Source organism: Macrobrachium rosenbergii, chromosome 4 (assembly GCF_040412425.1).
Source record: "Macrobrachium rosenbergii isolate ZJJX-2024 chromosome 4, ASM4041242v1, whole genome shotgun sequence".
Taxonomy (NCBI): domain Eukaryota; kingdom Metazoa; phylum Arthropoda; class Malacostraca; order Decapoda; family Palaemonidae; genus Macrobrachium; species Macrobrachium rosenbergii.
Genome location: NC_089744.1, coordinates 25,632,382 through 25,657,986, shown reverse-complemented (window position 1 = coordinate 25,657,986; position 25,605 = coordinate 25,632,382). Strand labels below are relative to the sequence as shown.

At 35.1% G+C, this 25,605-nt stretch overlaps 1 protein-coding gene across 10 annotated transcripts in view; it reads left to right on the top strand.

The window, feature by feature from the left end:
* unc-13 overlaps positions 1 to 25,605 on the top strand; it is a 1,228,603-nt gene that overhangs the window by 598,180 nt on the left and 604,818 nt on the right. For 9 of the 10 annotated variants that reach the window (XM_067091750.1, XM_067091742.1, XM_067091728.1 and 6 more), the window contains 3 exons: positions 13,607 to 15,017; positions 23,782 to 23,955; positions 24,441 to 24,563. In XM_067091750.1, the coding sequence (XP_066947851.1) occupies positions 13,607 to 15,017; positions 23,782 to 23,955; positions 24,441 to 24,563 (1,708 nt within the window). The remainder of the gene's footprint in view (positions 1 to 13,606; positions 15,018 to 23,781; positions 23,956 to 24,440; positions 24,564 to 25,605) is intronic. The other variant, XM_067091731.1, reaches the window with a different exon arrangement.

The window sequence follows — 25,605 nt, the reverse complement described above, 5'->3', positions numbered from 1 at the left end:
CACCGAGTTCCAGCATATATGTAGCATGCGCCAACAAGCTTGTATTGAATACTCTTGAAACGTATGGAGCATGTAAGCAAATTCATGATATATATACTTGTATAATTCTGTTAACATAAATAGAAAACAGCCTCAGCAGCAGGTGAAACTCTGTACCATAATGAAAGGCTTACAATTAAAGAGTTAGAATTTTCCGTATCCTGTTGTGATAAGCCTGCTACAGGTTAAGAGAACATCAGTTTCTAAATTAATATACTCGTATGTTTCATCCATTATGGATAGACTTGACTTCCATTGCAAGAAGTATGGTAGGGATGACTAACAGCTTCCAGGCCAAGGTATGACTGCACAATAGATTAGTGCTGAGCTCCCTGTTCAATATCGTATTTGACCTAATGACCAAAGATGTAAGGAAGGAATCCCCTTAGTGTATGTTCTATGCTGATGACATTGTTTTGATAGCAGAAACTAGAGAGGGGCTAGAGAGAATTCATGACAAGTTGAAAAAAAGCCTCGATATATAATAAATGGGATGCATGATAGCCAGTAAGCCTTGATTAAATTGGGAGAAGTGAATACTGTATCAAGAGAGTGTTTAAGTTTTTAATTACGTTGGTTCAGTAATGGTCATAGTTACAGATAAAAAAACTGTTGGATGGAATCATTGGAGGGTGTATCAGGCACACTCTGCGATTAGAGCCCATGTCAGGCCAAAGGCAAGGTATATAAGGTGGTGGTAAGACTTCTTAGTTGTATGGCTACCCTGAAAAATAGAACAAAGTAAGTTAGAAATGGCAGAAATGAGAAGTCTCAGGTAGATAAGTGGATGATTTGAAGAAATAGGATGTGAAAAGAATGCATTATGGGATTAGAAAAGATACTGAAGTATCAAAGAAAGCTCAAAGAGTCAACAGCAAGATGGGCTGGGTACCTGATTGGGAGGTGAGATGATAAGGGATGTGTTTCAAGAGAGCAACGTCTTAATCTTCCTCTGTCGAAACAAGAGCCTGTCTGTCTCAGCCAGTGAAGGGTATCAGACTGTGCTAGCTCAAATTTTCCACCTACAGCTCTATGGACCAGACCACCTCAACATTTGACCAAGAATGGGCAACTTAATACCCTTCATGGTCAGTATATCAAGATATTTGACATATTTGACAGGTTACACCCTCCCTCCCTTGCTCCAAAGGTTTCGGACAAGACTGGGAAAAAGATTAAAGAAAAAATTTATTGAACTAAAATCTTACTAATTCACTATATACTTTCTTTAATGAATTGATATTTTGTTGTGTTTACATTAATATTAATATTAGAAATCATTTATTTATCATACAGAACATATAAACATACATATTACATATGCATAAAAATTCTGTTATCTCAGTAAGAGAGAGAGAGAGAGATTTTTATTATTTAATGGTATTTAATCTTATTAAACTTAATATTAATATTTGCAAATTAGAACTGTAAATTATTTATCATAAAAAATATATTTAGGTAGAGTACAGTATTTAGGCACAAAAATAATATGAAAATACAGAATATTGCTCCAAGAAAAAATCCCCAAATATGTGAGTTTCCCTTGAATAATTTATAGATATGTTCCACAGAAAAATCCACGAATAGGTGAGTCTCAGAATAGCAGGGGTCGACTGTATGTATATATATATATATATATATATATATATATATATATATATATATATATATATATATATAATATATATTATATGTATATATATACATATATATATATATATATATATATATATATATATATATATATATATATATAAAATATACTGTATAATACTGTATATATATAAATATACCTTATATATAAGAGTGAATGTTTGTTTGTTTGTTTGTGTACTATACAAATCTGAACTGCTTGGCCGATCTAGGCAAAATTTGGCATGTGGCCATCATTTGACCCAACTTAGGTAATAGGGTAGGTTTCAAAACCATACCCCCTTCCCCTTCCCTTTTAACTTATTTGGTAAATAAACTCTACAAGTTTACCATATCTCATTTCATGTACTCAAGACCATAGAAATATGTTATTGAATATGCTTTTTAGTCACCACAGTAATACCTGGATAAAAGGTACAGACAGCACAATAATATCTGGATAAAAGGGACAATCACCACAGTAGTATCTGGATAAAAGGAACAGTCACCACAGTGATACCTGGATAGAAGGGACAGACAACACAGTAATACCTGGTTAAAGGTGACAGACAGCACAGTAATACCTGGATAAAAGGGACAGTCACCACAGTAATACCTGGCAAAAGGGGTCAAAGAGTACAGTTATAACTGGATAAAAGCGACAGTCACCATAGTAATACTTGGATAAAAGGGACTGTCATCACAGTAATACCTGGATAAAAGGGACAGACAGTACAGTAATACCTGGTTAAAGGAGTCAGACAGTGCAGTAATACCTAGATAAAAGGAACAGTCACCACAGCAATACCTAGATAAAAGGGACAGCCACCACAGTAATATCTGGATAAAAGGGACAGCCACCACAGTAATATCTGGATAAAAGGGACAGCCACCATAGTAGTACCTGGTTGAAGGGAACAGATGGAACAGTTAATATCTGGTTAAAGGGGACAGACAGCATAGTAATACCTGGATAAATGGGACAGTCACCACAGTAATACCTGGATAGGACAGGCAGCATAGCAATACCTGGTTAAAGGGGACAGACAGCGCAATACAGCATAGTAATACCTGGATAAAAGGGACAGATGGCACAGTAATACCTAGTTAAGGGTGTCAGACAGCACAGTAATTCCTGGATAAAAGGGATAGTCACCACAGTAATACCTGGATAAAAGGGACAGTCACCACAGTAATTTCTGGATAAAAGGGACAGTCATCACAATAATACCTGGATAAAAGGGACAGTCACCACAGTAATACCTGTCAGTTCACCCAAGACTGTTCAAAGGTGAACGTTCGCATGAAAAAAGAAATGTCAGTCTGACCGTCAACACTAACCCCTCCCACTCTCTTCTCTCTTTCTTACACCCTCCCCCTCCTCCTACCCTCTTCCCTCCCCTCCACATCCCCTCTTCCCTCCCCCTCCTCGTCCCCTCTTCCTCCCCTCCACATCCCCTTTCCCTTTCACCTCCCCTACAAGTAGACTGTCATTCGGGTTTTCCCATGCAACACTGGGTTGGTCAACTAGTGTGTGTGTGTATATATATATATATATATATATATATATATATATATATATATATATATATATATATATATAATATAATATATATATATATATATATATATATATATATATATATATATATATATATATATATATATATATATATATATATATATCATTGGAGACTACAGGCCAGGGTATTGCTGTGGCACCGTCAAGCTCCATACGGCTAGTAACCCATTGTGCCCTATAATTGCCCAAGTTAACTCTCCAACTTATGAAATAGCCAAAACTCTGAATAACATCATCACCCCTTACATCCCTAAGTGGTACTCGGTGGTTTCCCTGGTAGAGTTCATCAACATTTTGAATACAGTCAAACCCCGGTATTTGCTGGGGATAGGGACCACAAACACCTGCGAATAGTTAAAATCCGTGAATACTTGACATCCCCCTCTAACAATGCTTATAACTGGCTATTTAGATAGATCAAATACCAAAGACCCCACCAAAAACATTGATAACTTCTTATTTTAATAGTTCGGACACCAAATGTATACCTTAAACTATCATCTTAACCAGAATGTGCCTTAAACTATCATTTAAAACACTTTAATAGTATTTCGAAGTTATCTTACAACATTACCATTAAAAATATATGGCTTACAGCTAAGTGTGAAAACTATTCAAGTTACCCCTATTTTCAAGTACATTCATTTTTTCTCATACCTTAAACTGTCTTCCTACACAGAATATACCTTAAACTATTATCTAAAACACTTCATAGGATTTCAAAGTCATCTTACAACATTACTCTTAAAAATATAAGGCTTACAGCTAAGTGTGTAAACTATTCAAGTTACCCGTATACATTCAGGTACATCCACTTTCTATCATGTATTGAAGCAGTCCCATCTTCTTTGTACAGTACATGGGGAGACACTGGGAAGTTAATTACTGTATACAGTACCTTAATATTTATTATGCATGAAAAAAATACATTTTATTGATAGTTTGCTGTTTTTTAATATTAATATTTGAAAATTAGTAAATCATTTTTATCACAAAAAAGGTATTTAGTCTTGAAAATAACTTCAATTTACAATAATTAGTAAATATTTATCGACAAAAAAATTGGCGAATTAACGAATTTTTTGCAAATAATTCGGGGATAAGTCCCACAGAAAAATCCACTAATAGGTGAAGCCGTGAATCCTGAACTGCGAATAGGCAGGGTCGACTGTACAACGTCTACGAGCCCTACCATCGCATCGCTGGACATAGAAAGCCTTTTAACAAAACCATCAATATTATTTTGAGAAGAGTCTATCTCTTGGCTGCCACTCCTCTTGACATACCAGAAAATGCCCTGTGACGGCTTCTCCAAACCTGCACCATGGAGGCCCCCTTTCTCTCGCATAGGTGACCTCTTCCAACAGGTAGATGGTGTCACCATGTGATCACCCTTGAAGTCCTGTTTGCTAATATGTACATGGTAGATGTAGAGGAAAGAACGTTCAGTTCTGAACCAAAACCAAGGATATATGCCTGATATATGCCATCGAGACTGAAGAAGAAGCCACCCACCTACAGTGTACCTTGAAGAGGAACTCCAGCCTAAACTTCACTGTTGAATATGGCGTCGAAGGCTGACTTCCCTTCTTGGATGTGTGTGGAGAAGAAACGAGACAAGTACAATACTACTGTGTACCGAAAGGCGACTAATGTGGGTCGGTGCCTGAATGCCCGTGGGGAGTGCCCTGATACAAGCGCTCCTTGGTAGCTGCATATGTAAGGTGTGCAGTTACACACTGTTCTACCTGGAAAACAACTCACTCAGAGCTCGAACTTGTCAGGCAGCTCCTTACTAATGATAGGTATGACAGCGACCTAATAGAAGGTTGCATAAGAAAATAGTTGGTTGTATATACAAGCACACCAATGACAATGCCTACCTCACCGAGAAACAAGCTGTTTTACAAGACTGCATATCACAGCCAGTTTAAGGATGAGGCAAAGACATGAAGAGAATAGTTGACAGCGGTACGACACCTACGAATCCTGATGAAAAGATTTCCTTGCATGTCTACTGCCATCCGAACCTAACAAGAACACTTGTAATGCGAAATGGCACAGCCCCCCATGGAGAGGTCTAGGAGTCAACCAACCTAGTATACAAATTTAAGTGTACTGAAGGGACATGTCAACCCCTCAGCAGTTACTGCATAGGTCGCACTACCACCACTCTACATAAGTGATTGCAAGTCCACCACACCCAAGGGGCAATATTTCAACATTACATAGACAACCATGTCTGGAAGCCAATGCTAAAAGAATTATTAGGAAGTACGGAGATTGTACATAAAGAAGCCTGGTTCCACAGATTCCAAACAGCAGAAGCTATGAGTATAAATCAACAAGGGCTTGCTTTAAACATACAAAGGAACACAGACTTCATGCTCCCTTCTTAGAGGAAACCACAGGACATCTGTGAGAATCCGAAGGGAGGCACAGGCAACCAAACACCCCTGGACACAATTAATGACGGCGTAACAAATAAAAATTGTCGGCCAGAGACGCAAACCATGCCCTTACCTACGCCCTTGGGGCGCGGCCTAAGGAGTAGGGCATCACTCAGACAGCCCGCAAGAGAATGAAACCGCCGCCCAATAGAAATTCAGCACCCATTGATGTCATGTATGAAATTCGACCAATAGAAATTCAGCACCCTTATGACGTCTTATGAAATTCGAATGTCTGCACACAGTAATAAAAACCGTGTAGGTAGATTTGTAATCAAGTCCTGAGGAAGTTGCCCTTTAGAGGTGACGAAATGGTCCATCAACTAGTTAAAAGGAAAATTAAATGGGAAGAATCCCGAATGAATTTTCCTTATTCCTAAGAAGCTTACCAGTAGAGAAAAAAAAGTATAGACTGATTGAGAGTTTAGATAAGAAAGTAGTAGCTGCAGACAATGCCATTGAATATATATATATATATATATATATATATATATATATATATATATATATATATATATATATATATATATATATATATATATATATGACGATGATGAAGGCGGAAGCCCAATATACGGAGACCAAGGGCAGATGGAGGCACACTGACAATCTACAGTTTTATTGTGGCCGACGGCGTTTCGCAATAATCATTGCATTTTCAAGGCTGCAATGACACAATTTTGTTTAATAAAAAGGGACGTCACTATATAAAATTATAAAGATAAAAAAATAAAATAAAAATAAAAATACATACATTTCTTAAAAAATCTTAAAACAAACCTACCAAGTACATGGCTAAAAAGTGACTAAACAGAAAAGGGTAAAACTACTCGAAAACAAAGAGAACAGCAGAAAATCACAAAATAAACAAGGGTGTTGAGGACGTCTGGGCATTTAACGAGGAACGAGTGCTTTAATGAAAATTGACTCTAAAGTCGTAAAGCTCGTCCTCGTGTTGGGCTGAGGCTATTATTTCGAAGTTTTCATATCAATCTGCGTTTTGCAGATTGCAGAGTGATTTCTTATGTTTGATAATTCAGGCCTGGACAATCTTCATCCCCGTCCTATAACTGACGCCCTGATGACTACAGACACGGACTTTCAGTAGCCGTCTCGTACATCCAACGTAGGTTCCCAGCTTGCACTTGGGACAAGTATATTTGTAAATGATGTTGGATGCTAGAGACGGGCACAGTCTATCCTTAGATCTGAAAAGAGACCCGAGCGTTAAAGGGTTTTTCGGAATAAGTTTCCGTGTCTGTAGTCATCAGGGCGTCAGTTATAGGACGGGATGCAGATTGTCCAGGCCTGGAATTATCAAACATAAGAATCACTCTGCAATCTGCAAACGCAGATTGATATGAAAAACTTCAAATAATAGCCTCAGCCCAACACGAGGACGAGCTTACGACTTTAGAGTCAATTTTCATTAAAGCACTCGTTCCTCGTTAAATGCCCAGACGTCCTCAACACCCTTTGTTTATTTTGTGATTTCTCTGCTGTTCTCTTTGTTTTCGAGTAGTTTTACCCTTTTCTGTTTAGTCACTTTTTAGCCATGTACTTGGTAGGTTTGTTTTAAGATTTTTAAGAAATGTATGTATTTTTATTTTTATTTTATTTTTTTATCTTTATAATTTTATATAGTGACGTCCCTTTTATTAAACAAAATTGTGTCATTGCAGCCTTGAAAATGCAATGGATTATTAAACGCCGCGGGCCACAATAAAACTGTAGATTGTCAGTGTGCCTCTCATCTGCCCTTGGTCTCTATATATATATATATATATATATATATATATATATATATATATATATATATATATATATATATATATATATTGTATATATTACAGCTGGGGCAGATTCTGTGCCCGTACATAAATTGTAGAGTCAAGGGCAGGAATACACTGGAGATTCACTTTTCTCTATTTCTTCCTGTATCTTGATTCATAATCACATCCTCAGGGAATTCTACGTAAAATCAAACAAATTGATCAAAGGTACTGAACAGCTAAAACATAATTTTGTTAAAATACAGATAATTAAAAATTTATAAAAATTCTCTTCAAAGCTACACCCACTAGAGCACACGTAATTACACATAAAACATGAGAGTGCGTTATATATGGACACAAATATGGTTACACAAGGGCACATTAAAAAGCAGATATCATAAAACACTTCAAATAAATTGTATCATCAAAACTCTTTTAGAAATTCCAAAAGTGGAGAAACAAACTAAAGCAGTAATACACTGGGTGGCATGACGACTTATACTGGATAGCTCTGGATTGGACAGTCGACAGCTAGTTCTATAACTCACTCATAAGTTCTATAACTCCCATAAGGGGGTGAGGTATAGAACTGGCTGCCAGCTGTCGAATCCAGAGCTATCCAGTATAAGAAATCATGCCATGATGTGTGAAACTCGTATAAGTTGTGAAGATTTTAAAGTTATAGGCCAAGTGCAAAACCAACAAAAACTTCTTATACTTAATCTTGAATCGTTAAACACCCAAACTGCCTCAATCCTGTTGTTCCTGTTATAGTTCATTACTATTTGTACCTCAGATCTCTTTTTCTTTTCTCATATTTTTTGCCTGTTAGTGCGATTCTGTCATTGCATTGTAAGGTTAGCGTCTTGTGCTTTTGTGTGGCATTTAAGTATATTACTGCTTTAGTTGATTTCTCAACTTTTTGAATTTTTAAAACAGTTTTGATGATGGAATTTATTTTGAGTGTTTTGTGATTTTTTGTTCTTATTAATGTACTCTTGTGTAGCCATATTAGTGTCCATGTGTAATGTAATTTTATGCTTTGTGCATATGTATTTAAGTGTGCTCTATTGTGGGTAATTTTAAAGAGTTTATACAGATTTTTAAGTGATTTATATTTTTACGTAATTCAGTTTTAGCCATTCACTACCTTTTATTAATTTATTCAATTTTCTGTAGAATTCCCTGAGGATGTGATTATGAATCACAAAACATAGGAAGGAATAAAGAAAGTGTAAATCTAAAGAGTATTCCTGCCCTCAACTGCAATATATATATATATATATATATATATATATATATATATATATATATATATATATATATATATATATATATAAATATTATATATATATATATATATATATATATATATATATATATATATATATATATATATATATATATATATATATATAAGGCCTATGCAATCGAAGATAATATTGGAGTGATTCTTCCAGAACTCTCTTAGGGTCAATTCAGTGTCCAAGGTCACTTCAAGTTTGACATGACCTGTTGGTCCAAGGGCTGCATGAGAGAAGTGGTATTAGGGGGCAAGAACTTCACTGTGTGATGAAACTAAACTCCTCCAACAATTGGTCTTCCAATCCTCGAGGATGAGCAGGAGCATTGTCCTTTACCAGGAGGCACTTGAGTGGCAATTGATTTTCCAAGTGGTATTTCTTCACACTCGGGCCAAACACTTCATTGACCCACTCAATGACGATTTGCCTCGTGACTCATGCCCTTTTGGTAGCCTTCCACATCACACAATTTACTCTTGATAACATTGTTTTCTTTGAACACTTGGGGAGTTTCTGAGTGATACACCAGTAAAAACTTCACTTTGAAATGTTCACTGGCATTTCCACAGAGCAAGAGAGTTAGCCCATCCTTCATAGGCTTGTCCTGGCAGTGCATTTTCCTCCTGTGTGATGTAGGTCCTCTTTGGCAATTTTTTTCCACAAGAGGCCTGTTTCGTCACAATTGAAGACTAGTTTGGGGAGGTATCCTTCAGCCTCTACGTATTCCTTGAATTCCTCAACGAATTCTTCAGCTCTACATTTTTGGAACGTGTAGCCTCCCCATGCCTTACCACACTGTGTATGCCAGTTTGCTTTTTGAATTTGTCGAACCAGCCTCTGCTGGCCTTGAATTCACTAACAGCAGCACCCATTTTAGGCGTTTCTTAACGAGATCCGCATGCAACAGCCTTGTCTTTTTTGCAAATTAGCACCTCCAAAACACTGTCTCCCACTAACTGTTTTTCATTTATCTACGCCAACAGCAACTTCTCAACATCTTCAACTATTTGTGATCCCTGTTTTGTTAACGAAGTTACCCCTTTCACAACATCAGCTTCCTTGATTTCTTTTTTCTTTGTCAGGACAGGATGGAACTGGTTGTTGATACGGACTTCCCATACATCCTGGCGAGATCAGCATGTGTACGCCACTTTCGTACCTTGCTACAAGTTCTTTCTTAAATTCAATCATGTTTCTCATCTTTACTGAAGGGCTGGTACTTGGAACTTTCTTTGGCCCCATGGTGGCTTATTTAGCAGGTGCACTCAGTCAAAACGCACAGAAAAAATGATCGCGTTGGATGATGCGGATGAACGTGTGGGGGATGATGCTCACTCAACGAGAAACAAAGGCAGACTGGGTCGCAAGAATGCATAAGATACTTTGGATTGAATTAAATTGAATATAGAATTTAGGCCAAAGGCCAAGCACAGGGAGCTAAGGTCATTCAATGCTGAAATGGAAATTGACAGTAAAAGGTTTGAAAGGTGTAACATGAGGAAAACCTTGCAGTTGCACTATGAATCAATTGCTAGGAGAGGGTGGAAAGATGGAAGAAAGAGAATATGAAAGGAGGTACAGTAAAAGGAATGAAAAGGGTTGCAGCTAGGGGTCAAAGGCACACTGCAAAGAACCTTAAGTAATGTCTGCAGTGCACCACATGAGGTGCACTGATGGCATTACCCCCTTACGGGGATGAGACACTTTGGATACTTGAATGGCAGAGTCACGTGGTGGGCTCGGGTCGGAGAATTTCCAGCTGTATGAGATCCAAGCTGATGCATGTAACCTGGGACAAAAATTTGGCGAAAAAGTTGAAAACCAATCGTACAAAAAGCTAGGGGCACACAGAACCGAGGTTTGACTGTATATATATATATATATATATATATATATATATATATATATAGATATAGATATAGATATAGATATAGATATAGATATATAGATATATAGATATATAGATATGTAGATATATAGATATATAGATATATAGATATATAGATATATAGATATATATATATATATATATATATATATATATATATATATATATATATATATATATATATATATATATATATATATATATATATAGATATATAGGGTCAAAGGCACACTGCAAAGAACCTTAAGTAATGTCTGCAGTGCACCACATGAGGTGCACTGATGGCATTACCCCTTTACGGGGATGAGACACTTTGGATACTTGAATGGCAGAGTCACGTGGTGGGCTCGGGTCGGAGAATTTCCAGCTGTATGAGATCCAAGCTGATGCATGTAACCTGGGACAAAAATTTGGCGAAAAAAGTTGAAAACCGAATCGTACAAAAGCTAGGGCACACAAGAACCGAGGTTTGACTGTATATATATATATATATATATATATATATATATATATATATAAAGTAACTGTACTTCTTGTTTGAGGGTAATTCCATTTCAGCTTGAGTATGTAATATAATATATATTATATTATATATATAATATATATATATATATATATATATATATATATATATATATATATATATATATATATAACTGTACTTCTTGTTTGAGGTATTTCCATTTCAGTTTGAGAACGTTCAGGTTGTCCTCTTTAGTAATTTACCGCATGGGTTTGAGGCTAATTTTTTCTTTCCCCCTTTTGTGTTGCGGCGGGGTTATTGATTGTATAAGTAATGTTCCCATGTGCTCATCTCTTTTATATTTTTCTTGAATAGGGAATGTCAACTGGTATGGAAAATAATGACAGGAATATTTTAGATTCCATATGACTATGAAAATTTGGGGATGTGTTTCTAAGTCAGTTGTAGCCCAGTGTTTCTTTCTTGTTAAATACCTCTAGTGAAGGAATGTTACCAGGGAGAAAGCTCCATCACTTTACAGCAAGTTGGGTTAGAAATGTAATGTACTGGTAGGTAGCAGATGAGCTCTTTACTCCAGTGGTATGTGGGATAAATTTATCCAGTAGATATAATTAAGACTTCCGTAGTGAAAACATTTTCATTGGTCATAGGAAGAATAATGCTGGGATTTGCTCATATTTAGTTGTAGGTAAAAGGTAATTTTTATATTTAGTTAAATTATAATTCTTTATTTGGCGATATGCTATAAAATCCTCTTAAAATTTATGAATGCAATAGTGCTTCATAGATGAGATATAATGTCTAAAAATTCCCCCACCCCATATTTTATTCAGACATTCTCTCATGCAAGCACAAAGTTTTTTTTGTGGTTTATATGGCAGGTTCTTCTCTGGATGAGCTTATAGAGGTGATGACCTATCCTCTGTCACCTGCAGACCTAATTTGAGTGCTTCTCCCTTGGCAGCTTCTCACATAAATATTGCCTCTCCATGACCAACACTTCAACTGTAGCACATTTCCTCTCTGACCCCTCCCTACCCTTTCATGTCACCACCACCATCACCACTTCCAGCAGCACACACTCAGCCTTCTGTAGTTTGTAGCCAAATAATTGCAGTAGCATAGTTTAATGAAGAAGCTTCTCGTATAAACCCTACAGTATTCTTGTAAACTTAAATTGCTGCTTAGCTTTTAAATGATTTGTTTATATGAATTTGTAGTTTGATACACAAGAAATCAATATTATTCTGTTTTATGGTCCTTATTACAATTAAAAACTTGGTTGAATATCCAAACGAGTTCCTTATATATGCACTGAAGTTTTCCCACTCCCAATTTTTGAACTGAATCTGCAACCATATTGTTTTTTAGTAGCACACATGCTGATGGAGGAAGAGCTTGTGATTTAGCAATGATGCGTTACCCTTATCACTAACATTTGCTTGTTAGAAAGTAAAGGGTTGCTCTGACTAAAATTGCCGTGAAGTGTAGGATTCTGTATATAATTTTGTGGATACTAAAGCTAACTATAATTACTTAAAAGAATACCAAGTCATGAAAGTTTTTATGCTAACATTTAGAAAATTATGAAACCAAATAAATGGAACAGAATATATTTTCTTAAAGCATCTGAGATAATCAACCCCTTGCTGATTAAACCATAGCACTTCACAGCTTTGAGGAGATTGCAGCCTTGATCTTATCCATGAGCATTTGTTAGTGTTATGTGGTACGAGATAAGTAAGTTTTAGTCAGCAGCTCTGAGGTTATGCACAATCGCCATCAGGTAGGTATAAAAAACTTGTCACTAATCTGAATTTTGCAAAATACTGAAACTATTAAACTCCATTGAAGCAGGTAATAATGATAATTTTGAAATTTCCATAAATATTTCCATTTATTCTTCTCTGTTTACGCTGTAGTATCATTCAGTATCCATTGTCTTAAGAAAGATTAGGTAAATTTATTATTAACTGCGAATATTAAGTGCTTCCTGTGGAATCTACACCAGTGCAATATATATTGATATTCTGTTAAAGGGTATTACTATAAAGATAACCAGCCTGTATTAAAGCAAATTAAAATATTCTATCATGTCTGTCTGTGTGTAGAATTGTTTGTAACATGTTTCAGTAAAATAGGATGTAGCTTCCTGACCTTTGTTAAACTTTCTGCTTAGTGAAATCTGATATAGTGCTTTTAAAAATGCATCATACTTAATTACAGGTTTAATATGATTTTTCTTGCAGCAGGAATCCCTAATAAATAGAATTGATTCTTAAATATTATAATGTTGAAATATTTTCCAGCATTTGTCTGACAAAAATTTGAGCTGGATTACTGATTGATTGACTTTGTCTCTCTTTAAAGTTGTGGTTACACTGTTCATTTCCAAGATTTTTCTCTGTTATTAGTTACTTTTGGATACTCACCATTCTCTCTTTATTTGCAGCAGTGTGCCCGTGTCAGAGAGCCAGGGCGAATACAGCACGAAAGAGGAAAAAGATGACCAAACAGATGTGGGTTATGGTAATGAACAAGGGGGGTGGTATGATGAAAAATATAGGACCGGTTACTATGACCAAGAAGAAAAAGAGTACAATAAAGATGAGGGATACTACAATGATAAAAATGATGATGGTTATGCAGGGGAGCAATATGAGAATTATGTGTATGATCAGTATGGGCAGTATGTTTATAATCAGTATTACGGGTATGATAAAACTGCAGAAAATTATGATAGCACTGCAGAAAATTATGATAAGACTGGTGAAAACGCTGATTACTATGGTTATTATGGTTATGAAGGATGGAATAATTATTATCAGAATGACGAATATTGTGGTTATTATGATGAAACTACTGTTTACAATGAAAACTATAATTATATATACAGAAGCAATGAACATTTGGAATCCTCTGCGGAAGTCCAGGGAGATGGCAGTAAAAGCCTGGACAGTTCAAAAATGATAACAGCAGCCTCTACTACGTTAGCCTCTTTCTTCACCACCACTACTTCTGCTATAACCACTACAAAAGCCTCAAGTACAGCTCTCGTCTCTACAACTTCCATCACCACGAAGCCTTTGGGTAACCATGTGGCACCCACTCAAACCACACAACAGAAGTCTGAGGGAGGTCTTTTTAATAAGCTGCTACCTCAGCTGCCTATTTCCCTTCCCTCCACACTTACCACTACAAGTCATGCTTTAACTACGACTGCAACCACCACTACAGTTACCACAACGCAGTCCAGCCGCCCATTAATGCAGCCAATTATTTCACAGGCCAAGCCACCAACAGCACAACAAGCAGCCCAGCAAAAGTCTGCTCAACAACAAAAACAGCAAACAAAATCAACTCCTGGTGGGTTTGGTCTTTTTGATGGAGTGAACAAGAAGGGTGGCTTCTTTGGTGCCATGTCTGGCATTACGTCCAAAATGAGTGATACACTTAACACAGCAGTCAAAGAAGTTTCTGCGACTGCAGCTGCTGCCGCTCAGCAGGCAAATGTTGCTGCTCAGCAAACGACCAAAGCTGCCACTGCAAAAGCAGCAGCAGCTGCAAAGAGTGCGGGTGTTGTAGCTCCACTGGCAACTCAAAAACCTCAGGCTCAACAACAACAACAACAGCAGCAGCAACAGTTACTACAGCAACAACAACAGCAGCAGCAGCATCAACAACAGCAGCAGCAGCATGAGCAACAACAGCAGGAACAACAGCAACAGCAGCAAGTAAAGCCATCAGTGAAAAGACCACTGCCTAAGCAGGAGAGTGTTCGTAGTGATAAAATGCCTTTGGATGACCCTGAACAAAGATCGTTAAGAACCCTACCTGAAATGGATCAAGATTCTTATGGACAGGTGAGAAAATATATCTTATGTATTCTATGGCTTGATGCATGTGAATATATATTCACATGCATAAAGTCTTACCTTTTTACAAAAGTATGATTCAAGCACAGATGTTTAGAAGATCGGATTTTTGAGAGGAATAATTAGCATGGAGCTAGGCAAAAACCCAGAAAAGATAGGGTTTCTCTAGTACTTGTGTAACCTTTTTCCCTGATATATTCTTGTGTTAATACACTTTATTTCCACCCTGTAAGCTAGGATAAATTTATTGCGGTTTAAAAAAATGATTGTAAATTTTCAAACTAATTTCTCTCTAGTATTCTAATGTTTTTTTCTGAAGTTGGACTTCAGAAAAAATAACAATGTTTGCAGGTTATAATTTGATGCACCACTACATTGTATAATAATTTTTTTGTTTTTGAATAGTTATTTGCATAAAAATTTACTTATTTTGGGACAGTCAGGTAATCAGTTGGGAGAGCGTGTAGCAGTATGTTGAGAGTAAATCCTTCTTAGCTGCAGGATCATGTGTCAATAATCCTTCCTGTACAGAGGAAAATACTACTTTTTTGTATAAATTTACAGAAGAGATGCAGTTTACTCGAGATGCACTGCCTCAAGTTTTGTGTTTATTACAATTTTTTCAATATCTAGTTTAGGTATGAAAATACAGCACTTACTTCTCACTATTTATGTACCATTGTTATACCATTAAATTTTTGCTCATGCATTATACATTGCTTTATTTTAATTCGTAGAGGTTTGGTATTTCTACAGTCAATTGAGGTATCATTAGATAATATCAAATTATATGTATGGATGTCTAGATTGACCTTTTCATATTGAAAATCTTTACATTTATGCATTATTTTTTTAATTTTATTATGAATATTGTTAGCATTTGATTTTTCATTACAGTCTAAGAATTAAAAGAACACAATGTAGCATATATTTTATTTTACCAAAGTGATATCTTCATAGTAACTTATTTTAGTGTATTACATATGTATACTAGATTTGCAAACTTATAGAGGCAGATGTACGTTTTGATTATTGTTTATGAAGTTTGGTAAATTTGATGTTTATTTTATGACTTTCAAAGGTAATGGTGTGGCAAGTTTTCCATAGCTACAGCGTCACTCAATTCCTCGATTTTGTTCTTGATATTAGGAACCTATTTGCGTTGCAGTGTGTTATGTTAGGTAATGCTTTTGGTAGGATCCTTTTTAACTCTTTCATGACAGTAGTATTTGACCTCATTGTCACATTTAATATCTCCAATAAAGACATTGTGTTTTTGTACATTTGTTAGCAGATTGCCTAAAAAGTTTTGTGAAATTTCACAGATATGTTATTAAAGGCAAACTTCAAGCCGACGGGAGAAAGGAACCATGATGGATGACTTGTTCAAAATCAGTGAAGAAAAGAAAGTCACTAAACAAATAAATCTAAAATGAGAAAAAGTGCATTCAGAGAATGCATACCTCTGCTCACATCAAATTCATATGATATCTTACAGACTTAATCTTTTGAAGTAATTAATCCTGGTTGTGAAAATGTGTCGCAATTAAGTATAATGTTTTGGTTCGTTAATTTGGGAAGATTTGAGCAGTCTCCCCCAAAAAGGTCCCGTCTCCCTTTGGTGAAATATAAATTCCAGGTATAACATTCGTCTATAAACAAAGCAAATCAAAACGATAACCTTATTCATAGAAGAGTATTGGGCTGGTTATGTATGTAGAAAAAGACCTGAAATACTGTTAATAGAAGCTGTCTTTTAAGATATCTTGTTTTCCTTAATAAAAAAAAACTAAAAGTAAAGAAGTACTGCTGTTCAGCAGGAAGTAACAGCCTAAGCATGATTTAAGCACTTTAGTATTTGGAGATACTTTACTTGCTACAGCATCAGAGGTTATATTATTATTATTATTATTATTATTATTATTATTATTATTATTATATTATTATTATTATTATTGTTGTTAAAATAGTTTAATCAGACCACTGAGCTGACTATAATTAACCAGCTCTCTTAGGGCTGGCAGTCAGAGGTTATAGCCAAAGACGTAAGGTATCTGCATGAGTTAAGTAGGTTGTACATATATTTCTATGCCAAAGTGCTCCAAATGTATGCACAGAATGAATCAAGTTTGCTTCTGTAAGTTAGTTATAACATTTTCTGAGCACTTAGTGAGAGCCATTCATTGCCAAGTAATTTTGGTAGAGAAACTCAAACCTTGACGTGAATCTCTCTCTCTCTCTCTCTCTCTCTCACAGCATCAAACAGGAACTTTTTTTTATCAGATTTAAATTAGATCATGCAAACATGTGTCGCTAGATTTAAATTTCTAGTGGAACTTGCTAAAGCTTTCAAGGTTAGCAGTATCTTATGGTGATCCTCATATTATATATATATATATATATATATATATATATATATATATATATATATATATATATATATATATATATATATATATATATATATATCTCACACATTACCACAGGTGAAAAATAAGAGATGGGGTGTAGGTTCTGACCGGTTTCAACTTTATTTCCAAGCCATTGACGAAAGACTGATACAGAGTATAAGAAGTCACAAATGTATGTTCTACAGGAACAGTACTGACGAATATACACAACCGTTAGAGACTACATATCCACACCACAAGCCGGTGTCGAGGTAGGAGTGGCCTTAAAAACTCATTTGGCTAAAAATCACAATGTACTCTCAGGGGACAATACTGATAAACATACCAACCATAGGCGACCTCAGATCCTTACCTGACAGGTGTCAGGGAGGCAGAGTTTGGAAACTCATTAGCACTACTGCCCCTGTACTGTGTTTACAGATATGATAATCCTATTTTCATACATGTCTACTGCCTGCCAACCATAATATGAATATCAGTCAAGGGATGTATAAACTTGATCCTTTAATATCAAAAGAAATTTGTAAATTGTTTAAATTTTAAGGAAGGCAGTAGAGATGTATGAAAATAGGATTATCATATCTGTAAACACAGTACAGGGGCAGTAGTGCTAATGAGTTTCCAAACTCTGCCTCCCCGACACCTGTCAGGTGTGGATCTGAGGTCGCCTATGGTCGGTATGTTTATCAGTATTGTCCCCTGAGAGTATATTGTGATTTTTAGCCAAATGAATTTTGAAGGCCACTCCTACCTCGACACCGGCCTGTGGTGTGGATATGTAGTCTCTAACGGTTGTGTATGTTCGTCAGTACTGTTCCTGTAGTATATATATTTGTGACTTCTTATACTCTGTATCAGTCTTTCGTCAATGGCTTGGAAATAAAGTCGAAACCGGTCAGGACCTACACCCCCGTCTTATATTTCACTTGTGGTAATGTGTGATAAATGAATGACGTACAAAAGTGGTAATAATCATATATATATACATATATATATATATATATATATATATATATATATATATATATATATATATATATATATATATATATATAAATATAATTCCAAAAAAAACTAAAAAACTCTTGGATGGTTGGCAATGCTGCACGGCCTAAGGAAATAGCCGTAACACTGCTTACACTCGTGTAAAGAGACTGGGGAAGGGCTTGGGGTCGTGGGAGGCCTGGTCTAGTGTCCCATGGGTTGGGGTCAGTTCGTTGGGCACCATGGAGAGGAGGGCAGTAAGGTTGTTTAGAGGAAGACACCCAGAGAAAGGGTTGTTTTGGGAGGTGGGTGGAGTTGTGCAGGGGTTTCCCTGGTTGGGAGGGGTAGTCAGGCGTTTGATTAAGAGCTTTTTTGTTTTATGTTTTCTACGTTTATGCTTTTTTCCTCATTTTATTAAAGGATATGTACAGCACTGCACTGTAACTTGTAACGAAATACCTCATTCACAAAGCTGAGAAAAAAAGGAGATACAGTATAGAGAGAGCGAGAGAGATAGGAACAATAACTGAGGTGTTGCATACGTTAAAGCCAAAAGCACCCTCACTCCTTCCCTTTTTTTTCATTTCCATATTACGCTTTCTCATTTAAATTTTGCAGTATTTCCCCATTTTTAAAAAATTTGTATGTGTTTTGTCAATTTTACTGCATAAACGATGAAAAAATAATAACATTTACAACCCCAAAGCATAGGTCCCAGCGCTTGGCCTTTGGCCAAAATTCTATTATTCCATTCCAGAACCCCAAAGAGACAGAAATGCATGTAATGAAATACGTCAAGCACAAAGCAAAAAACAGAAGAGATATGTTAAAGAGAGAGAGAGAGAGAGAACAACTGAGGTATTGCATTACATTAAAGCCTATAACATGCAACCCTTCCCTTTTTATTTTTAATCTCATTTTAATTTTACTGTATTTTCTCATTTTTTATTTATATTTTGTCATCATTTTACTGTATAAAAGATGAAAAAACAAACTTAACAAAAAAGGGACAGGGAGACGCATTCGATAACCCTTAGCATGTGAGTGTACAAAACACACACACACACACACACACACACACACACACACACACACACACACACACACACACACATTCCTTTCTTTCGGTTGAGGCAGGGTGAGAATTACTATAATTAGCTCACCGTGTTGCCAACGCGTATGACAAACGCAATTTATCAAATTGTCGCATTACTGTATAAATGTTTTAAATTAATATTTTACTGTGAATGCGAACATCATATTTGAGATGTAATATCAACAGTGATAAAATGTTCTTTTGTGTACTGTTATGTGTGATAATCATATTAGAAACAACTAAAAGAAAAAGAGCTAAACGGTGATGTCAACTTTGATGAAATGCCACAGGTAGATGTAACACAAATGCACACAAGCATACTAGTAAAGTAATTCCACTAAAACAGAAAATGATTAATTACTTTTTAATTTTGCTCTTATAATGTATTTGCTTTAGACATGCCATCATTGAGAAATGCTATATGTACTAGATGCAAACACATGGTGTTTTACACATACAGTTTACTCGATAAGGCAAAATAAGAAACCAGTGATCATAATAACGCAGAAAGTTAATGATGACCTCTTAAATAATGTTATTAAAAACAGCATACTGAAAGAGCCCAGTCTACAGCACAATATGAATGATGCAGTACTAAGAGTAATTCAGAGAAAGGAAAGTCTGTGAATAGAAAAATGCATATTTATCAAATTATGAGTAAAACAAATGAAATTTGCCGCATATACTCGTATACTATCCCATTTCATGTATTATGCGACCCTTAATATTTCATCTCAAAACATGAATCATCATACTGTATATCAATGTGTCGAGAGAGTTGCGTTTCGATAGCCCATATAACATCAGGCTAACCTCTTTTCCTCTGTAGCCCCACCTTGCTAAATAAATACAGTAAAAGTAAAAAAAATAGGACTCGTCTTTACTTACTGAGCAAATTTAATTTTCGGTAGATTATACTGTACTAGGCTATGTTTGTGGAACAAATTTCATTTTTAGTCAATCACACTGTACTAGGCTGTGCTTGTAGAGCGAATTTAATTTTCGGTGGGTAGTACTAGGCTAAGCTTTCAAACAAACTTACGGCTTATGTAACAATTCATAAGCATCTCTTATAATTAACAACCGTGAGCATCACTTACTAAGGAACTGTCGGCTAAATTGAGTTCAGACAAACACCAGTCAGAAAACAGCTGTTTGGCGATTTTCAGGGATTTTAGTAAAACATAGTATGTTAGTTTACCTTTGTATATCCATTTTACATTTGTTTTGTATACATAAATGAAAATAATAATTTCATTAATAATCTGTTTCTTTTATTAACTAGAAAATGGTTACCGTCATTATTTCAGCGGAAGGCCTCCATCAGCTGATTTTGAGATTATAAGCATTAGCCGTTTTTTTTTTTTCCAAAGTGTTAGTTATACAGTATGTTTTGTTACAAATATGGGAAGAAAAGGTAGATAATTGCCTTTTGCATAAAATTTTGAGTTTAAAGTGTGATTGTTGTTGTTTATGAGCATATTGAGCTTTCATGGTTATGTGGTATTGACGAGGTGGTGGGAGTAAGGGTATAGAGTTGCCGCTTTATACCCGTAGAGTTTTTGTAACTTGCTTTTATCCGACAGCGTCTGGGTCTATTAATCCATATAATTGATATATATATATATATATATATATATATATATATATATATATATATATATATATATATATATATATATATATATATATATATATATATATATATATATGATTGTGTATGTGTATTTGATAGATAGATAACATGCCACTGACACCAGAACCCTTCCATGTTTGTCTGGAAATATTTTATGCTGATTTATATTTTCTTGTATCATTTATTCTGACGTGATATGCTAGGCAGATATTAGCTTCAGTAGTGTATATTTGTGTTTTTGCCCACTCGAAAGAGAGAAGTAATAAATTTTGGATGTATCAATTTGGAATGTGAACGGTTTATAAATACAGTAAAACGATCATGGTCTCCACCCGTTGGTGTTTAAAAGTATGTCTTTACGCTTGTTTATATTTATGATTTTTCGCAGTGACTCTGTAATTTGAAGCTTATTAATAGAGCTTCCATAAAAGTTTCTAAATGGTAGTTTTCAAATATGGAAATTTTACTTTATTAGACAATCTGTGTGAATAAGTAATAGATACTATGTATTCTATCTCTTCACTCATGTATCCAGAAGCACAGTTCATGTGTATAGGAGCATTGTCTTGTGTTATAATTGGATATCTGATGTTAAATGTCAGTAGGTGAATTTTAATCTAATGTGGGCTGTTTAGTGAATACTCTTCACAGTTACATAGGGTTACATGTAACTGGCCTTGTGTATATAATTAGGTTGTGGCCCATCGTGACATATCCTAGAAGGCATTATAATTTTTCAACTGGCATTTCTTAAGGGGTTATGTTCCAAGTAGTCATAACTCACCCATCTCAAATTTAATTGAATACATTCTACAGTTTTTTTATAGGAAAAAGCAAATGTAAATAGAAATAATGAAGACGTTTGGCACCACAGATAATCTGTATCCTGCCAGATGAAGTTATCACACCTCCTTGCGAAACCTATTCAAGACTTTCACAACACTTCGCACTTTTAAATACAATGAAGCAGTTACACTTACAAACTTCAAAACTTCACAACACCTTCTGTCATCCAAATTTCTTAGGAAGTAGTATAATATGGTGCCAAAAATGGCATATATAATATTAAAAGATTAGAGATGACGCAGCATTTACCATTGCCCAAGTGATTTGGCCGCAGTTGGTTACTCTTAACTGCCTCTGACATCTCATAATGTCATCTTTTTCGAAAGTGCTATCATTGGATAGTTTTGTAGTGAATCACAGATCGTATGGAAATAATTTCAAATTTATATGTAATGACACTATGAATAGCCAAAATGTACAGTATGTAAACTTGTAAGCGTTATATATTCGTGAATCTCATTTATGCAAAGTTTCTTTAATCTTGGGGTTAGTGCTATTGGGAGATATTAATAAAATAGCAAAGTAATTGAACGAGGTATTGTATTATGTCATGCATGAAATCTTAAACTGTTACAAATTGTCATGCTTAGGAATTTCCATGAAGGGGATTTTATTGAGTGCTCTAAGTCTAAATGATGAAATTGAATGAGAAAATGAGTCAAAAGGACAACTCTAGGTTGTCCTCTGCACCTGCATATTGGAGATTTATATAAACACCATCCTTGAGCAAATGGAAGTGAATAAGTGGAATATTATGTACAGTTGTCATGCTTTGTGTTTATACTTTATTTCTGATATATATGTAATACATGTTCCTACTAATCTAAATATGACTAAATACTTTCTTGCATTGAATATTTTGGTTTGATTGTAAATTTGTTTACCTAGTAAAATACCTGTAATGTAAATAATAGATATACTACCAGTACCCTTTACTAAGATATTGGCAGTTATATTAAACCACAACATTGTACTGTACTCCCAAAAATGATTCATTGACCATGATTTTTTTCTACAAGTCCTATGGGTCAGCCCTGTGTAGGATAAATGAATTGGCTCAGTAGTCTGCTTAAATTACTGGTACTGTACTTAATATTGCTAATGTCCATAGAGCCTAGTAAAAAGCAGTTAACGTGATCTTGTGACTTTGAACACTGTAGTGTGAAAGTGCGTACAGTATATAGTTAGTTTTTTTTATTTTATATACACTATTAAACAGCACTGCACTGAGTGATATTATTCCTATTGAGTTCTTTTAACAAAAATAGCAATTAAAAATAAACCATGTTATAATATTTCAAATATGCTTGATCCTTGTTGTGGGTAGTTACCAGACTGTTCTGAATTTTTTACTTAAAAACAACCATCTGCAATTAATATTACCTTTAAATAGGTTATTTCAGTCATATTGCAGAAGCAGTAGATGTGTTTAAAATTTTTCTGTAGATTAGCATGGTAACTGAATTTCTTCGGTCATCAAACTTTCAAACACATTCTTGAAAACAATAGTCATTACTGCTTTCTAGATTAAAATAAAGTTAAATTAGGCCTAGGAACAGATTGTCATGAAACACGCTCCCTAAAGTGTATCTAGCCCTCTTGTCTCCTGCCATTAAGTATCAGACGAATAATTCTCTTCTTTCAATGATGTTCGGTTAGTACTTTCAAAGTATACACGTATTCCGAATAGTACTAAGTTAGCAAAGATAAAGAAAGGCACAGCCTTTAAGCTAGAATTTTTCGTATTCTTTCATTTTATGGTAATGACATTTCTTTCAGCCGTTCCTACTAAGAGAAGACAGCTGTGATACTGCTTACACAGACAGAACTCAGCAAAGACAGGATAGTTTTGAGACGGTGCCTGAAGATTCTCTTTATGAGGAAGAAATTGGCCATGGGAGAGATGACTACTATGCTGATTATTATGATGACAGAAGAGGTTATGATCCAAGGGTGAGTCTGCATAATGTATAAAAGTAGCATAAAGAAGATTTTTTTTTCTTAATGAACACAGGTGCACGCCAGTTTTATGGGCCACACCAATCTTGTAGACTAATTCAAATAGACTTAAGTTTTAGGCATGTAAATATTACTCATTGCATTTGCAGCACTTGCCCAGTGCTAGAGTCATTCAAAGAGGAAGCTCATTGGTTTGACTTCTATTATAGATTAGTGTGCATTTTGGACAGTAGTAGACTTTAGTTTCCCATTATCTCCAGTTATCACATACACACTCCTTTTCCACTGGGTTTTTATAAAACACTGTTATGACACAGTTTCCCTCCCTGTCCTGCCCCAAGAGAAAACTCATACTCTAGTTTTAGTAGCAGATTTGCATAATTATTTAGGCATTTGTAATTTGCAAGAAGGCTTTTCTTCAGTAAGGGCTGCGTAAAGAAGTAGGCATTTGCTAAGTTTAGCCTCTGTAACCCATTAAGGATCCATGCGACGATGATGAATACTACGAGAACGACAGGCGATACTACGATGAATACTACTACAGAGACTCCTTTGAGAATGAAGAGGACACTGACCATGACATCTCACACTACCCATCCCAGGTAAGGAAATGAAACAGAGTTATTTTAAGGTAAGTTCATTTGCTAACGACAGTGTTTTATTGCACTCAGAAGCGTAGTTGAATTTTTATTTCTCAAGTAGACCATATCTTACCGTATAGGAAGCTTCTCTGCATTTTAGGTAATGCTGGTTAGATGTGAAAGCTACTGTGATGTAAAGTAGTCATTTGATCACATTTTTAAAGGCTTGCTTTATATTTATTCAGTGATGAGATAATAGAACGTGTGTTACAGGTAAGACTGTTGTTTTATGTCCCTCATTCTTAGAGCATTGCCTACTTAGGTAATGATCAAGTGTTGAGACCTAGACCCTACCAAATTCTTATCGAGAATTTAATGTATATACATTTAACTTTGATGTATCTGATGATACACACATATACAATATATATACATAAATATACAGGTATATATACGTATATACACATGCATATATACAGTATATATAATTATATATATATATATATATATATATATATATATATATATATATATATATATATATATATATATATATATATATATACATATACATAAAGTATACTGTATATATATTAGAACATGTTGCCAGTTCCATGCACTTCTCTCATTGTGGTGCAGGCAACTAAATATATTGCTCTGGTAACAAGAAGTTATTTGGACTCATGTTTTCTTATTAGTTAGCGAAAGTGCCTTACAGTTGTTTCACACATTATTATTTATATATATATATATATATATATATAATATATATATATATATATATATATATATATATATATATATATATATATATATATATATATATATATATATATATATATAATAGCCACAGTGCCCTCTTAAATTCTTAAATTCTTCACACTTTTTATACTTTTTGGGTATGCTTGTCACAATAAAACCTTAGATCCAAATGCAAGAAACATGAAGTAATTCTGATGTCCGGTAATGGGAATCAAACCTCGCATCCTGAGCAATCAGAATGGGGTCATGTTGCCAAATTGACCAGGTTGGAAACGTGACCTTGTTCTGGACACTCGAGACG